Consider the following 18,293-nt stretch of genomic DNA (forward strand, 5'->3'; position numbering starts at 1 on the left):
ACGGGTGGATGATCTCCAAGAAGAGAGTCATGTATTTGAACCACGTGAGAGTACTGTGAACTATCAAAAGAAAATTACTTAACTAGAGATTCTCTTAAGGGGCATTGTGATATTAACAATCTCAACACAAGCTCCATTAAATTCCCAGTTAGTGGGGGGAAATCCGGAAACAATATAGACTTGCAAATGTGTATACAATATGGGTAAGATAGTGAATGAGAAAGAGAGGAAAAGAAGTTGGGGGCAGAGAGAAATGTTTTACGCCTGGGCCAGTAGTTTCTGTAAGGTTTGTGGGAACATGTATATGTTTTATCTGTTTGTACTAGAGTATAGCTAAAGATTTGAAACAAACAGAGATTCTCAGGAGCTTTTATAATGGTATTATAATGGGCTTTAAGAGTGTGACCTCATGTTTAAGAACAGCTGCTATCAAATATTTGTTTTGTGAAGGCATAGGACAACTTAGTTTTCCTGAGAATCAGGTTTTCTCATTTTATTTTATCCCGCAGCTGTTCTTTGGGTATCTAAACCTATGAAAATTGAGAAACAATGAACATGAGATAATCAAACAATTAGATATCTGTATGCACCAACAAAATTTCTGAACCAAACTGGTTGGTGTTTAGGAGCTAAAGAGAAAATAAATTATAAACAGACATAGATAAACACACACTCTATCAACAGAGAGAGAAAACATAATGACACATGCATAAAAAACACCCAATAATCATAGCTGCTGTCATGTTATCAAGATGTTATCTCTTAGAATTATGACATACCATATTAGACCTACCCAGCAGGTAGCTGGTTATTTCTCTAGTTATCTGGGTTCTTTTGGCAACACTGCTAGTCATAGTTTTGATTTGAGGTAGAGAAGGTTTTTACACAGAACAAACAGGATGTAAAAAACGTTCTTTCTATAAAAAGCAGTCATCTGGGCAAATGGCTTCTTGGTCTTTGATTAGAAATCTGCTAATCAGTTTGCACGCTGGAGTTCTTACTGTCTTTTATTGATATTCTTTGGCTGATGTTTGTTTTTACTGACCATAGGTTCTGTGTGAATCTCCTTTGTAATACTGAAATACGCTTCCTATGCCTTCCATGGTATCTGTTACGATTTCCCCAAACTAGAAGTAATCTCTCTGATTTCTCCTAATTACCATCTTTCTAGGTAATTGTAATTCTGTAAATCTAGATATCATGAATTTTTAAGATATACTATCATTTTTGTACCTCCAAGAAAGAAAAGACTCTGCCTGTATAGCTATTTTACAATGCTTTTTCAACCTTTAGAATTTTTGTCTTATATATACTGGAAGAGGTCTTTTAGAATTAGTAAATAAAGATTTTGTTTAAATCGTATCACTCTCGTAAGGAAGGTATAAATCAAAGAAATTGGTTAAGGAGTTCTTTTTCACATTCAGAATCTTGTTTTTTTTTTAAATTACTTTTCATCTCAGCACTGTTGATGTCAGTATTTTTCCAAACACTAGCATGTCCTGGGTTATCAAGAATACTTGTGATATGGCACTTCATAAAAGAATGCTTCACTATTGTTCCTTAGATTTTCTACCAGCATGGTCCATTTTGCAAACTTTATGCTGGCTCTTTATATGTTCTTCCCATAAGACATCAACATAAGATTTTTAGACATTGCTCAGGGCTCCTTTTTCTTCCTCAAATGATCTTTAAATAGTTTGTTGCCCGAATTATTGATGGGTTAAAATTGCCCAGTCTGTCATGAGGAAAGCGCCCCAGTTTGTCTGTATGCAATCAATGACAATTCAATCACAGCTGCTACTGGGCTATTGGTAATTGTGAGATAACATCGATTTTAACAAAGATCTTGATGTCAGAGATGTTAACATTTTGTGAACCTTAAAATGGAAGAAATACAGCAGTACTCTCTTCTTTTGTGTTTCTTGGAGTTCAACTAAAATATCACTTCTGTGAACCTTTCATTGGCCCCTAGGACTATGTTAGTAGCTATTTTCTCTGAAATCTCATAGCCCTCTCTTTAGTTAAAAGGACTCAGTAATAATTTTACATGAAAATAATCCACGCACATGGTTACAAAAATCTACTGCAATCAAAAAAATCTCACCCCCTGCCCCATACCTTCTCCGTGCTGACCTTGGGAACAACTAACTTGAACCATTTCTGGTTTTGGTTCCTAGACCTGTGGCTTCCTCTGAAGGGCTGGGTAATGTGCTTATACTGACTTCTTTTCATTTATCAACCATAAACAGCGTCATAGAAGAGAATTTAGCTTACTAGTTTTGCCTTCTTTCTTTCTCTATTCCTGCATATAATTATACCAATTTCCTGAGCTTCTTAATTGGTTACATTTGTAATTCCCTCCACTATTTCTGTCCCATTCACTACAGGTAGTTCTTCTCGACTCCTTCCATCATCAGGTTGGGATATTTCATTCTTTGCCTTCCCATTCTCTCTCCTTATACAATCATACCGCCCAAGTTTTGCGAAGTGTGTAGTGAGACTATTGTTAATATTCCACATTTAGTATTGTAATTAATTGAATCTTTCATTTTTGTGTATTGGTTGAACCAAAAAGTTGAAAAATCTATAAATAGCATTAATGTTATTATGACCATAAATATCATTCACTGCAGAATCAAGAAGTGTCATTTCATTTAATATGTATGACTCCTTAGCCACCCAAAGGAGAATATTCTCGGAATCAAGGTTAAGGAATTCTCCTGTCTTTCAAATGGATTCCTTAATTCTGCACTTGGTCAAAATTGTGCCATATATGCGGCACCTGGCTGGCTCAGTCCATAGAGCATGGGACCTTTGAGTTTGGGGTCTTGACTTCAACCCCATGTTGGGTATAGAGCCTACTTAAAAAAAAGTATGCCATATTTTATTTTGGTTCATATTTAGATCAGGACTCTTCATAAAGCTTTTTAAAATTAACTTTATTTTTTCCTGTTGAGAGAAGGTAGGTGGGCCTTCTCCATTGTATCTTTAATTTTGGGGGTTTTTATCCAGTCTTCTTTATTTTTGGGGGATCAATTTCATTCTTCTTTTTGTCGACTGTGAACTCATATTCTTATTTGGTCTAGTGGCTTCAATTTTGAAATATGACTTCCTTTTTTCCCTTGTGCTATTCTGTGGGTTCTGTTTTTGTTTTGGGTTTTTGCTTTTGTCACATTTTTGCAGCTTCAGAATCATATTACCCATTGAGTTACGTCCATTCCTGCCTCCCCTCTGGTTATTTCCTTTCAGGGGTCAGCTGCTATCTGGACTGGTCATTCTCAAGCCTGTGGAGCCATCAGCTGGGTTGTAGTTTTGCTTTCCTGAATCCTGAATCCCTGAATCCCTCTTTCTTGGTTTACTTCTCATTTGGCTGGAATACCTTGTAAAATTCCTTCTGAGAAAGAGATTTATAGAATATAAATTTTCTAAGTCATTGTGTTATTGAAAATATATTTGCTTTGCTCTGATACTTGCTTGACTGGCTAATAGAATTTTCCACTGTAAATAATTTTCCATCAGTCATCACTGGATTATCTTCTAGAATTCTTTGTTTTGGTATAAAACCTTTGCTTCCATTCTCTTTCTCATTCCTTTAGAGATTTTTTTTCTTCTCTGAAAATGTTTCCTGTCTTCCTTTCTTTGCTTTTCTGTAATTTCTTAGGGATATGTTTAGCAGTGGATATTTTTTCCGTTCTTACTCCTTGGACTTGGTACACTTTTCTTTTTTTTTTTTTTTTTCCTTCAGTTTGAAAACTTGTGTCTCTTATCACCTCTGGAAAAGTTTTTCATTTTATTTCATTGATCATTTTCTCTTTATTCTCTTTTTCTGGAACTACTGCTGTTTGGATATAGATCATTTGGCCTTTTTCTTTAAGTATTTCTTTTTTCTTTTTTCCTTTTGGGGAGGAATTAATTATGCAAAAGTGTTTTCTAACATTTCTGTTGAAAAATGTTTTTGCAACTGTGCATACGATTTTCTAAAGCTCTTTCTTTAATGATGATTCCTTTGTCAGAGCAATCTTTGAATTTATGGGTGCAGTGTCTTCTGAAAATGTCCTTGAAGATACTCATGAACATTTATGAAAGCTATTTTTTCTACTCTGAGTTATCTATGTCTCCTGTGGGAGGTTTGTTTTTTTTTTTCCCCCTTCTTTTTACAAAATTTTTTCATTATGCTGAAGTCTTCATGTCTTAGTTCATGTCTTCATTCAACATGGCTGTTAAGGGGAAAAATATGAAGAATGTGAATTGTGAGCATATGGGCAGTATTTGTCAACTGGTAGGCTTTATTCTAGGAACTTGAGTGGGGAGTTGCCTTTTATCATGTAAGTTCTTTACCATGTTCATGTCAAGTCTATACTGAAAGCCCAAGTTCTCTTCAAGTAACTTGTACTTTTTAATGCCTTTAATATATAGGAGTGTATGCAACAATTTTTTAATTCTTTTTGGCTATTTGACATCTTTGGATATTTTATCTATGTTTGGAGATTTCCCCACCTTATAAATCCCTATTTTTTCAAGTTTCCTGGCTGCCTAAATGTAGTCTGTGAACTAGGCTGCATCGGTGAGAGACATTCATGCCAAATCTTATATCAGAAGTGTGGGTTATGGAAGAACAGATGAGCTCAGAGGAACTCAGAGGTAGTAGTCTTTGAGGTTTCAGTCATAACATGTAATGTCTTAGCATGGTAGCAGGGTTATCTTTTCTAGAGAAATTTACATGGGATTTTGGGTGAGATTCTTGACTGTGTGCTTTATTAGTCAAGGTCTCTGGCTCTCACTGAGGTTCTGTGAGGTACCCAATAATTTTACTATTTATTTTCCTATTTAAACTAGCCAGAGTTGTTTCTCTTGATGTAAATCACTCCTCTGACAGAGGGAGTTAGATTTGGCTGCTGTGAATTGTTCATGAGGGGATAAAGAAAGTCAGATATCACATATACAGACTAAAACTCTCTCTCCTTTTGGCCCCATATCACTCTGCCCTTTACCATTTGGAGCATCTCCAGGGTTTTGCTAAGTAAATTTGTTTCTTCATTGATGACAGTTCCTTCCTCAAATATCCTGTGTGGTCACTTCCTTCATTGATCTTTGCTTCATCTTCCAGAAATTTGTTTAAATCTCTCTTTTGCTGCTGTTCCCTTCTCATTCTGTGTTCTATTGGTTAATAATGATTTATTTTACTGTAATACTAGAGACATCTCAGGAGTAAGAGAAGTTCAGTTTATTTGTTTAGTTTGTTATCTTGAATGTGAAGTCCCATGGTACTTTACTCATATTGGTATTATGGAACTTTGATACATAAAAAAGTCAGAAAATAATGTTACTTATTAAAAATAACAAGTTAAAATTAGCAATTTATTATTGATTTTTATATTTCTAGTTCTTCATATGGTAACTTATATTTTACCAAATATTTAGCTAATAATTAAATGAGTTAACTTACATATAGATTTTTAAATTACTTTATAGGTAAGATGCCTATTCTGACTCAACTTTGTTGAGTTTATGGTACCTACGTCTCTGAATCACAGTTTATCCCTCTGTATTTTCAAGGAATTAATTTGCAACAAGATCACACAATTAGAGCCACATCAGGAATTAAAACACTTAAAATTAAGTTTTCAAAGCAACAAATGCTTATACCAAAATGATGAAAGGTGTTTTTTTTTAACTTTTAAAATAATATAAGTCTTTAACAGCTACTTGATGGGAAGGAATAGCATCACCAATTTCTGCCCTAAATGAAGAAATAAAAGTAAACATACTGAAAATGACAGGGTTAGTAGAAATAAATCAGGCTATATTTATTTTGACATTTGAAGAAATAGGGTTTTTCATTTATATTTAGATAAAATACTTAAATGGTGTTAAGTGAAAAATGGGCGCCTGTCTAGCAGAAAGTAAAAGCAAGAATTAGTGGCAGATGGCGCTCATTAAGTTTACTCATCAAGGCAACGGAATTGTCAGAATTGCTTTTCCTACTCATAAACTTTTCTACAAACCTAGAGACTTTGTGAGATCATTGGAGCAAGTTGTAAATAATTTCCTTTCTTCCACTCAAACACTAATTGAGACCATTCTCCTTTATATTTAAGTAGAATTTGATACATAAAGATACACAAAAAATCTTCTATGATAGAAGTTGAAGTCTGATTTTCTTCTGAAAAGCCATAATATTGTAATTCAGGAGAATATAGTTTTTTATTTCTCCTTTTGTTTGAAGTTTATAATAATAGCTCCAGAGTCAGTGACATGTATAATATGATTACTCTGGTGTTTTATGAAAATTGAATTACTGACCACAGATTTAGATGTTATGGGTGGGTCATTTAGATCAATCTATGAATGCATCTTTATATGTTTTATGAAAATTTCAAATAAAACACATTATTTATCTTAACTGTCAACATAGAATGACTATATTCTAGAGGGAACGCTAGGCAGTATTATCTCTAACTCCTCATAGCTTGATGTCTATCAGTGGCTCAATTTATAGGAGCTATACTTACAGAGGACTGCAATTTATTTATCTAAATAAACTCTAAATTGGGAGGCTTTAGATGAATTTAGAGGAATTTCAGGGTTTGTTAGCCCCCTGAAATTATAGGTCTAATTTTGGGTGTATGTATCTCCTCCTGGCAGTTGGTACCTTGCTCTTACCAAATTCTCAACAATATACGTATCTATTTATTTTTTTAAAAGGTTTTATTTATTTGTTTGAGAGAGAGAGTGAGGGGAAGGGGCAAAAGGAGACGAGAGAATCCCAAGCCGACTCTGCTGTGAAGCTCTATGTGGGGCTTGATCTCACAACCCTGAGATCATGATCTGAGCTGAAATCAAGAGTCTGACGCTTAACCAACTGAGCCACCCAGATGTCCCAACAAGATCCATATTTAAAAATAGTTAAGGGAGTGCTTGGCAACAATCAGTTTGTTCTCTGACAATCAGTTTGTTCTCTATATTTGAAAGTCTGATTCTGCTTTCTGTTTGTTTATTCATTTGTTTTGGGTATTTTTAGGTTCCACATATAGGTGAAATCACATGGTATTTGTCTTTCTCAGTTTGACTTATTACACCTAATATCTATGTTGTCCATCCATTTTGTCAAGATCTCATCCTTTTTTATGGCTGTATAATTCTCTCTCTCTCTCTCTCTATGTGTGTGTGTATCACATCTTTGTTATCCACATAATACGTCTTTTGAAGATTGTTGTTATTTTCTTGGTATGATGCCACCAGGCTATTTTAAAGAATATTCAAGAAAGAGTCATATCATGCCATTCCTTCATTCACTCATTCATTCAGTTAATATATAGCAAGCCCCTAGTAGGTGAGAGGCAGCCTTCTATGGGTGAAGGATATAATGATGAAAAGGAAACAGTAAAAAAAAAGTCTTGGTTTAGGGGAGTCTACATTCTAGTGGGGAGAGTTAGACAATAAGCAAGAAAAACAAGAAGTCATATTCACATTAGATAGTGTGAAGAAATCAGGAGAAAATTCAGCAGATCAGCAGGTATGGCATGTTTGGGTGGGGAAGGTGTTGAACTATTAGTTGGGCTAGCAGGGAAGGCTTTGAGAAGGTGACTTGAACAAAGGAAGAGCAGTAGTTGATGAGATCAGAGGGACATTCGAGATCCAGGACCTTGTAGTTCTATGTAGGACTGAGACTTGTACTCAGAATGAAAAGGCAAGTACTGTAGTATTTGGGGCAAGACAGACATGATCTAGACCACTCTGGCTACTGCCTTGAGATAGACTGAACTGAGGCATAAGGGCAGCAGAAGGGAGACAAGGTCGGAGGTGCTTCTGACTGTCGGGGAAGAGAGGGTGGTGGCTTAGAATAGGGTGTCGGCAGTGGAGGGGCTGAGGAACTGTTGAATTGGGAAGTTCCCATGAAACTCTGGTACGGTTAGGATGCTCATGAGGATGTTACCTGTTTTGAAGTTATTCAGGCAAAAATTTCTTTCTGATATTACCCAGTCATAAAAAAATAAAATCTTTGCCATTTGTAATGACATGGTTGTAGCTAGAGAGCATTAAAATAAGCAGCATACATTAGTCAAATAAAGAAAAGTAGTATATGATTTTACTCATATGTGGAATTTAAGAAACAAAACAAATGAATATGGGGGAAATAAGAGAAGTAAACCAATAAATAGACTCTTAACTAGAGAAAACAAACTGATGGTTACTCAAGAGAGTTGGGTGGGGGATGGGTTAACTGGGTGGTGGTATTCAGGAGGACACTTGTGGTGAACATTGGGCGTTGTAAGTGATGAATCACTAAATTCTATTCCTGAAACTAATATTATACTGTATGTCAAGTAACTGGAATTTAAATAAAAACTTAAAAAAAAATTTCTTTCTGTTGTTAGTGTTAGGATTATTTGAACATTTCCCCTGAGCTGTTGGTTTCATTTTAGTGTAAAAGCACTCTGAATATATGATTGAACAATTTGATCAGAAGAAAGCATAAAGGAAATTAATAGTTCATCTTTAAAAAGTGAATTCAACTTAATGGCATTTTGTATATTACACTTACTTTGGTCATCTTACCATTAGGTTTCGCTTTGCTTGATTTTTTTTTTCCTCGCAGCTTAAAAACTTCTGCCTTTTTTTTTTTTTTTCAGTATTATTTGTGTTTCCGTAAACCTCTTTATATATTCCTTTCTGGTACAATGTAGGGTCGTATAAATATTTGTCTCATTGAGTCTATAAAAGGGGACATATTTCACACTCTCTTCAAGGTTGCATCTATTCCCTTTTCATTGTTGTGCTTGTTTCTCTGTTATGTAAGAGTGAAACCTGCCTGCAAGAATTCAAACCATAAGAATAATTTGTGTTTTGCATGGAACATTAAATAAAAGAATGCTTGTCTTATATAAGCAAGAACAACTGAGCTGTTTGGTCATTTGACTCGGAAGATCAGTTGAGTTAAAAGTGAGTCAAATCAATTGTTGGCCTGAATTATCTGCCACCAGTTGGTTCATTCAAAACACTTAGTCTAATGATATGTTGTATCTATGACACATCCTGATTATGAAACTTGCTTTTAGGTTTATTTTAAGAGATATTTTTTAAAAGTTTGAATTTAAATTCCAGTTAGTTAACAAACAGTGTAATAATTAGTTTCGGGTATAGAATGTAGTGGTACAATACTTCCATACCGTAGCCCGTGCTCATCGCAGCAAGTGCCCTCCTTAATCCCCATCAGTTATTTCATCCATCCCCCCAGCAACCTCCCCTTAGGAGAAAATTTTGTATCACAAACAGGTATCAAAAAATTCATATGAGGGGTGCCTGGGTGGCTCAGTGGATTAAGCCGCTGCCTTCGGCTCAGGTCATGATCTCGGGGTCCTGGGATTGAGCCCCACATTGGGCTCTTTGCTCAGCAGGGAGCCTGCTTCCCCCCCCCCCTCTGCTGCCTCTCTGCCTACTTGTGATCTCTGTCTGTCAAATAAATAAATAAAATCTTTAAAAAAATTCATATGATTAGATAATGAGGAGTCCAAAGACCAATCGTCCTAAAGACACATTGTGATATCCGTGTATAAGGAATCAAACTTCTGATGAAAACTGAGAGGCTGAAAAACAAATTTATCAGACAGCAAAATGTTTATGCTCATCCCTTCTCTTCCTGAGCGTCATTAAGTCATGAACTAAACAAACGTGTTTTCCTGTTTATTCATCACATGGTGCCAATTTGCAGATGTGACTTATGAGACATGTTTCTCACTTTATATTTTATAATATTCTTTGTGGTAAAGCTGTGAGTTCCATTTTAAAATAAAATCTCTCAGAATCATGGGAAGCTCTGAAAGGGATTATAGAGCTCACCCATCAGGGGGATTTGTATATAAGGAACCTGAGGTCTAGAGTGTCGAAGTCCCAAGTCCTACAGCTGATTAGTTGGAGAGTCTAGATCAACATTCAAGACTCCTGACACCTAATTCAGAGCTTTTTACCTCAGATTAACTTTCTGTAGTGAGCTGAATCCCCAGTTTGAGGTAACAAAAAACACTGGAACAACAAAAACGTTTAGGCTTTCATTACGAATCAAAGCCCAATATATTAAAATTATGCTGCCAATCTAATTCATGATGTCCTAGTACAAATAATCTTATTCATGATGTATTTCAAATTGAGTAGACTTCATGGGAAAGCTTATCCCTTGAATTCAGCCTATGATTTGGATATATTAAGCCCTCAACCTTTGCTTAGATTACTCTGATAACTCTCCAATGTGAGTATTACTGCATCTGCAAAAAAACACTAAGGGTTTCCACAAGTTTACAGGGTAATTTTCTCCTCTTTATTGGAAATAAATATACAGTCATTACCTATGCAATAACTGTTTGGCTTTGTAGTATTATAGTGAATGTAATGGCTTTAGAAAATAAGAGAAATTTTAAGAGTTGAGTATGAAAAAAATTAATGTTTGATGGTGTACGTATTGAATCAACCTTATGAACACTTTTGTTTAGTTAAAAATTTGGTCTTACCCTATGATGCCTGGTTTGTCATGGCATAAAGGAACATTAAAAATATTTTGAATAAACTATATGTGATATGTGGCTAATATTATATTTTAAGCATGTGCACGGGAATGAATCTATAATGTCTAGCTCTACTTTAATGTGAGACACTTCTCTAATATTGATGCACAGTATTATAGGGGATTAAAAGTTAAAGACTTATTCATAATCCTTTTCGTTTTATATTTCCCCAGACAACTTGTAGAGATCGATGTCGGGTGTTTTTGTGTGTTGTATGTTATTTGTTTTAGATGTACTGTTTTTCAGGTTTACTTCTCTGAAGTAAGATGACTTGTCAAAAATTCTGTGTGGCTTTGTTACATTGGGGTAAGTAATCTGCTTTTTAAATCTCCACATATAAGAGATTTTGCCCTTAGAGATGCTCTTTCCTTTTTTTGGCTAGCACAATGTCCCCTGTCTGAGTTAGAAATTCTCATGCTCATGATTAAAAATACAAACCAAACCAAAGTGTAAGGGTGAAAATGAAAAAATCCTTACCAATCTCCTGGGCACAACCTGACGTGTAACTTTTCAGAACTGTAACATACAAATACACACAATTTGTATCTATGGTTGTGAAAATAGAATTGGTCTCTATCTATTGTTCTGTTATTCTTTTTCTGTTTAATAGTTTTTCAGTTTATCATGACAACTTTTTTTTTTTTTTACTGAGTACTTACTAATATGCTTATTAATTTAATGGTTGCATAGCAATGAACCTATGACTTTACCTTAAATTATTAATTTGCTAGACCAATTCCCCGTTGATAGACATTTCTTTATCTGTTATAAATAATGCTGCATTGAAATCCATGCATATATCTTTGTATATTTGGGAGAATATTCCTGTTGATTAATTATTAAAGAGGAATTTCTATGTTAAATAGTATGCACATTTAAAAGTTTGGTAGGTACTGTGAAATCTTCTCCGCAAATCCTTGAACCATTTGCAGTACCAACACAAATACGTGAATCCTATCCCATGGTATTTTTGTCACAGATGTATATTATCGTTCTTCTACCTTTTTGCCCTATCAAATACGGAAAACATGACATCTCATTTCAGTTTTATTTACTCAATTATTTGTGAGGTTGAGAACTGTTTATAGGCCATTTATATTTCTTATGCAAGTTTCTAAATCATGTACTTTGGCCATTTTGTTGCTGGATTTTATCTTCATACATTTTCAGAGTTTCTAAAATACCACTGATATTCAGCACTGTATTAGTTAGTGTTCTCCAGAGAAAGAGAACCAGGAGGATTTATAGAACAAGATAAAGAGATTTATTATAAAGGCCTGGCTCACAAGATGGTGGAGCTTGGAAAGTCCCATGACCATTGGTTGGTCAGCTGGAGAGCCAGGGGTACTGATGGGATATGTTCCACTCTGGATACTGGCAGGCTTGAAACCCAAGAAGAGCTGATGATCAGTTTGAGTCCAAAGGAAGGAAAAGACTGAAGTCAGTCAGGCAGCTAGATTTCCCTCTACTTCAGCCTTTTTGTTTTATTCAAGTTTCCAACTGATCCATAAGGCCCATCCATGTTTCCATGGTAGGGAGGGCAATCTGCTTTTCTCATTTTACTGATTCAAATGTTCAGTTCATCCACAACATCCTCACAGACACTCCCAAAATTTTTGACCAAATGACTGAGCACCCGGTAGCCCTAGACAAGTTGACACATTACCTTAATCATCACAAGCCCTTAACCATTTATTATGTTTTTTTCTTCCTGCCCACTGTTTGCTACTTTGTTTTCTTTTATAATACAGAAAATTTATTTATGCACACTAACATCCTTATACATGTATAGAAACATGATATGGTGACACTTGAATGTTTTAATTTAGTAAATGTAGCATTATTAGGTTATAAATGTATAATATCAGATGTTAGTGGAAACTAATTCTCTGTACCGAGGAGCAATTTACTTGCTGATAATATGTAAAATATATCGCTATGACACAAAATAATAGATTTATTCTTAAGTGGAAGGAAGATGCCATTTTAAATGCTATTTTACATTATAACTCCAGTAGACAATGCAAGTGTAATGTTATAAGGGGATATTGTCAAGTGATGATGTTTATGTTGAACATTTCCGTCTTGAATATCACCAGAAGAAGACTTAAATGTATACTAGTCTTCCTTCTATCCACTGCAGGAGTATCCTCAAGTGAAAGCTCACAGATAATTTTTTAATGTCATGATTTTAACTATTATAAATCATAGTAAGCTTCTGTTTGAAATTAGTCACCCATTGCCAATGACTTTTTTAAAAATTTTATTTATTTATTTGAGAGAGAGAGAGAGAAAGAAGATGAGTGGGAGAAGCAGACTCTCTGCTGAGCACCAAGCCCAAGGCCTGAAGTCCGTCCCAGAAGCTGGATCATGACTTGAGCAGAAAGCAGGCATTAAGCAAATGGGCCACCCAGGCGTCTGCCCCACCAATGATTTTTGAACATAGTATTCTCTGACTTGTTTCTTACTGCATTCTAGAGATATTTTGATTAAAAAAAGAAAACCCAGAAAACTCAAATCATCTAATTTAGGCTGCGTTCCAAGTTTTTTAAAACTAAATTCAGGTTGGGGCACCTGGGTGCCTCAGTCATTTAAGCATCTGCCTTCAGCTCAGGTCATGATCCCAGAGTCATGGGATCAAACCTTGCATCAGACTCTTTGCTGAGCAAGGAACCTGCTTCTCTCTCTCCGTCTACTGCTTCTCATGCTTGTGCTCTTTCTCTGTCAAGTAAATAAATAAAATCTTTTAAAAAATTAAAGTCAAGCTTTTTTTTAAAACAAAACCTATTTTAGCTGGCAACATATTGGGAGCTTGTCCAGCTGTCCACCTGTGTGTTCTAAGCATCTCCTTGGCTAATCCAATCTGAAGGTGCTCTTCTAAGCTTCTCTCGAAGTTTTCTTTATGCATACTGTTTTTTCTTCTTATAGCCATTTATAGATTTATAGAAAATACCCAAAATAATTCCACTGTTAACAGATTTCAGAAAATCTATACTACAAGGGACTATCAAAAAGTAACAACATACTCATTCTCTCTCCAATGAGAGAATTTACTAATTTTTATTAGGCTCCGTTCAATGTGTTTCACATAGGCTTTCCAAAAGGTTTGTTGTTTGGTGAAGTTTTTTGAATCAGGAGAGTTCTTGGGATGTTGTTACCATGATAACATGTGCCTTCAGATGCAAATTCTGGATTCCTGGCTATTTAGGGCTCATCTGGAGGGAAAGAAATATTATTTGCAAAAGAAGCGTGTAAAATAGAACCATTTTTTAATTAAACTGATTCACTAGTTGCTATGTCTATGATGTTTATTATTACATTTTAAATTTCAAATACTTCTTTGAGGATTTTAGACTCAGTTCAGCCAACTGAATATTCCATGTGCAGCTAGAAAATGTGCTTTTAGTTAATACCAACAAATATTCATAGTTTTGTAAAACCAAAGAAATAACCTGTTTTTATTGACATGTGCTAATTTCAGAAACATGTTAGAAAGATGAAGTCCAAAGAAACACAGTTGTAATGAGGAGTCACTTTTGGTGATGTTATGATACCTAATTGTTATCAGTGTGGGCAAAATGTTAGTCATGTTGGTCATGTTTGCTTTAATTTTTGCATCTGATACCTTTTTATGTTAGTTCACTTTTATGGAAAAGTTTAGAAATCAAACTTTAACAGTCATTACCTATATATTATTTAGGTATTTTTACATATATTACTATAATAATTTAAAGATTTTTTGGTGAACTGGTTTTTTAAAAAATTGTAATTTTCTCACATTTTTACATTTACCCTAATTCTTCAAAATTCTCATTCCATGCAAATCCATGCAAAATTCTCAGAATTCTCATTCTGCATTGGTTTATATGTGAAGCAACCCAATTGTTGAATTATATGAGTAACTTGAAAAAGAAAGAATTATTGAGAATTAATTATTTCATTTTCAAATAATTACTGATTAAAAAACCAAGTACCACTCTTCAGAATTTTTTGGTTATGAGATTATATAATTATTCTTAATTTTTATGTCTAAAAAGTGAGAATTTTCTTTAACCAGCAATGGAATTTTCCTGTCTTTGTGCATTGATTCTTGGAGAGTGCATTAAAGACATGTCTTAGACAATGTCAGATATCTGAAGATATCTGACATTGTCTGGGGTAGATTCAAGAGATCATCCAGCTGTTCCGATGCTGAAGACAAACTCTTCTAAAAACACTCATAGTACTAACATTTTGGTAATATTTCTTTAAGAAATATTAAAACAATACTTTAATATTTGTTTATATGATTGCACATCGAGATATTTCCCACTTATACTGGAAGCTCATTAGAAAGTTTTTTTTTTAAGTGCTCAACATCACTTGGCATCAGGGAAACACAAATCAAAACTGCAGGGAGATACCACCTCATACCAATCAGGATAGCTAAAGTCAGGAAGCAACAGGTGTTGGCCAGGATGTAGAGAAAGGGGGACCCTCTTACATTGTTAGTGGGAATGCAAGCTGGTGCAGCCATTCTGGAAAGCAGTATGGAGTTTCCTTAAAAAGTTGAAAATAGAGCTACCCTAGACCCAGCAATTGCGCTACTGAGTATTTACCCCAAAGATACAAATGTAGTGATCCGAAGGGGCACATGCACCCGAATGTTTATAGCAGCAATGTCCACAGTAGCCAAACTATGGAAAGAGCCTAGATGTCCATCAGTAGATGAATGGAATATCAGCTATCAAAAAACACAAAATCTTGCCATTTTCAATGACATGGATGGAATTAGAGAGTATTATGCTAAACGAATTAAGTCAAACAGAGAAAGAAAATTATCCTATGATCTCACTGATATGAGGAATTTGAGAAACAAGACAGATGATCAGAAGGTAAAGGAGGGGAAAATGAAACAACATAAAACCAGAGAAGGAGACAAACCATAAGAGACTCTTTTTTTTTTTTTTTTTTTAAAAGATTTATTTATTTATTTGACAGAGAGATTACAAGTAGGCAGAGAGGCAGGCAGAGAGAGGGAGGAGGAAGCAGGCTCCCTGCTGAGCAGAGAGCCTGATGCGGGACTCGATCCCAGGATCCTGAGATCATGACCTGAGCCGAAGGCAGCGGCTTAACCCACTGAGCCACCCAGGCGCCCCATAAGAGACTCTTCATCCCAAGAAACAAACTGAGGGTTTGTGGAGTGGAGGAGAGTGGGAGGGATGGGGTGGCTGGGGACGGACACTGGGGAAGGTATGTGCTATGGTGAGCACTATGAATTGTGTAAGACTGATGAATCAAGACCTGTACCCCTGAACCAAATAATAAATTATATGTTAATATAAAAAAGAATAATTTTTAAAGAAAAAGTGATTGAAATATTTAGCTATAATTTTTTTCATTAAAATGTAAATATAGAAGGCTAGATTAATCAGCATTTGAAAATGCTTCATTCGAAGCATTTGAATTCAATTTTCAGATTTCCAAGAAGAGGTGCTAAAGGGTGAAGTTATCTCAGTAAATCAATAGACCCTTCCAAGTATCACACATTGTATAATGGAAGCCCAGAGCTCTGCATTAGGCACAGACTGAGCACTACATGGTTTAATTTCAGGTATTTCCTATTTATGTCTTAATCAAAATGACAAATTGTTTTTCTGTGTGTCTTTAATATCCTAACAGAATTTATTTATTTGACAACTGCACTTAACTTGGCATATCCAATTACTCCCTGGAGATTTAAGCTGTCTTGCATGCCACCAAATACAACCTACGACTTGCCAACTGGAATCTCCAAGAACACTTCCAATCTGAATGAACATTATGAGGCAGTTGTCAAAGCTAAATTGAATTTGAGTACTACCTACTTTTCTAACTTATCTTCCAAAACAACTTTCTACTGTTGCTTTTGGAGCAAGGAAGATAAAAACTGTTCTGTACATGCAGACAACATTGATGGGAAGGACTTTGTTTCAACAGTAAATTCTTTAGTTTTTCAACAAATAGGTAAGTATATTAATGTTCCAAGCATTACCTATTAACTGTGTGTGTGTGTTTTAAGATTTTATTTTTTTATTTGACAGAGAGAGAGCATAAGCAGGCAGAGTGGCTGGCAAAGGGAGAGGAAGAAACAGGCTCCTGGAAGAGCAGAGGGCCCCATGTAGGGCTGGAGCCCTATGTGGGGCTCGATCCCAGGACCCTGGGATCATGACTGGAGCCGAAGGCAGTTGCTTAACCAAGCCACCCAGATGTTCCCCTAGTAACTGTTTTAAACAAAATGTTTTCCTTCTCTGAAACCTGTATGAAGAAATGTAATATAGATGGGATTCTTATACATATCATTTTGTCTTAGTAATAATATTATGATTCATCATGTGACCAAACTAATGAACCCCAAATTATTTTATATTTTATAAAAATACAATGAGGGGACTCTTTTTTCCTATAAATCTATCACTTGCAATCTTCTAAATTTGCTTTAAAATAGAAAAAGCACACCTTATTTTGTTGAAAAGATAAAATATTCAAAATATTCAATTGTTGGGGGCACCTGGATGGCTCACTTGGTTAAGCGTCTACCTTCAGCTCAGGTCATGATCTCAGGATCCTGGAATTGAGCTCTGCATTGGGCTCCTTGCTTAGTGGGGAGTCTGCTTCTCCACTCCCTCTGCCTTTCCCCAACCCCTGGTTTGTGTTCTCTCTCTCTCTATCTCTAATAAATAAAAAATCTTTTAAAAATATTCAACTGTTGAATTAGTTAAATTTTAAAACATTTATGAATAATATTTGTTCAAGCAAGGAATCTTTCAGTAGCCAATTACATATTTTAAATCAAGGGGGTTTTGTTGTTTAAGTATAATGCATACTGAATGTAGCTAGCGTAATAATTCTGCATCTGAAAATCAAAACCACAAAGTTATTTCCAAGCCTTCTGGAAAAGCTAACAGAGCAGCATCAGTTAAATCAGTATGCAGAGACCTATAGTACGAAAATAGAGGCACACATAAGTATAATACTCCTATAAAGGGTTAATCAGAATTTCTCAATGTCAACATTATTAACGTTTTGGGCCAGACAATTCATGGTTATGGGGGGGCTGTTCTGTGCATTATAGGATGTTTAGTAACATCCCTGGCTTCTGCCTATTAGATACAAGTAGCTCCTTCCCCCAAGCATATCTCCAAATACTGCCAGATGCCCCTGAGGGCCAAATTGTCCCTGGTTGAGCATCACTGATTAGATGGTTAGAAACACTCCAGTTCATTGAAATCAGTGCAGGAGTAAGAACAAAGCATAAATATACAATAAATTCAGAGTTTTAAAACAAGTTAGTAGTAATAGCTCTTAGTGTCTCCAAATGCGTCGATGGCCATTAATTAATAAAATTCATTTAATTTTAAATGAGGCATATATATTTTTTTAATTCATAGGGGAACTTAGCTATTTGGCAATTATTAAATATACCAAGAGTGAACTTAATAAGGCAGGGTCTTTGTGATGAGCTTTGATCAAAAAGTGTTAGTACTTTCTTCAGTTTTCAAGAGGAATGATTATGATGCTGTAGATTTAAATTTTACACATAAATAATGTTTCCATAACCAGTCGCTTCTTAGTGAGTTTAAGTAAAATTGGTAGGTTAAGCAGCGATTGCTGAGGATTTCAACAGGTGGTTCTGTCAGGCATACTGTTTACTTTGTAAGGGCTCAACAGTTGTAAAATCCCGACCAGCTACCAATCCTTCAGGTTTGGGGAAAT

The 18,293-nt window shown here is 35.2% G+C and overlaps 1 protein-coding gene across 8 annotated transcripts in view; it reads left to right on the plus strand.

The window, feature by feature from the left end:
- The window catches only part of LEPR (leptin receptor), a 116,443-nt gene that overhangs the window by 37,781 nt on the left and 60,369 nt on the right, over positions 1-18,293 (plus strand). For 5 of the 8 annotated variants that reach the window (XM_059375008.1, XM_059375007.1, XM_059375004.1 and 2 more), the window contains 2 exons: positions 10,806-10,865; positions 16,221-16,544. In XM_059375008.1, the coding sequence (XP_059230991.1) occupies positions 10,826-10,865; positions 16,221-16,544 (364 nt within the window). In that variant the 5' untranslated portion in view covers positions 10,806-10,825. Of the gene's footprint in view, positions 1-10,789; positions 10,866-16,220; positions 16,545-18,293 lie in introns of all 8 variants that reach the window. The other 3 variants (XM_059375005.1, XM_059375009.1, XM_059375010.1) reach the window with 1 other exon arrangement.

Source organism: Mustela nigripes, chromosome 14, assembly GCF_022355385.1.
Source record: "Mustela nigripes isolate SB6536 chromosome 14, MUSNIG.SB6536, whole genome shotgun sequence".
Classification (NCBI taxonomy): domain Eukaryota; kingdom Metazoa; phylum Chordata; class Mammalia; order Carnivora; family Mustelidae; genus Mustela; species Mustela nigripes.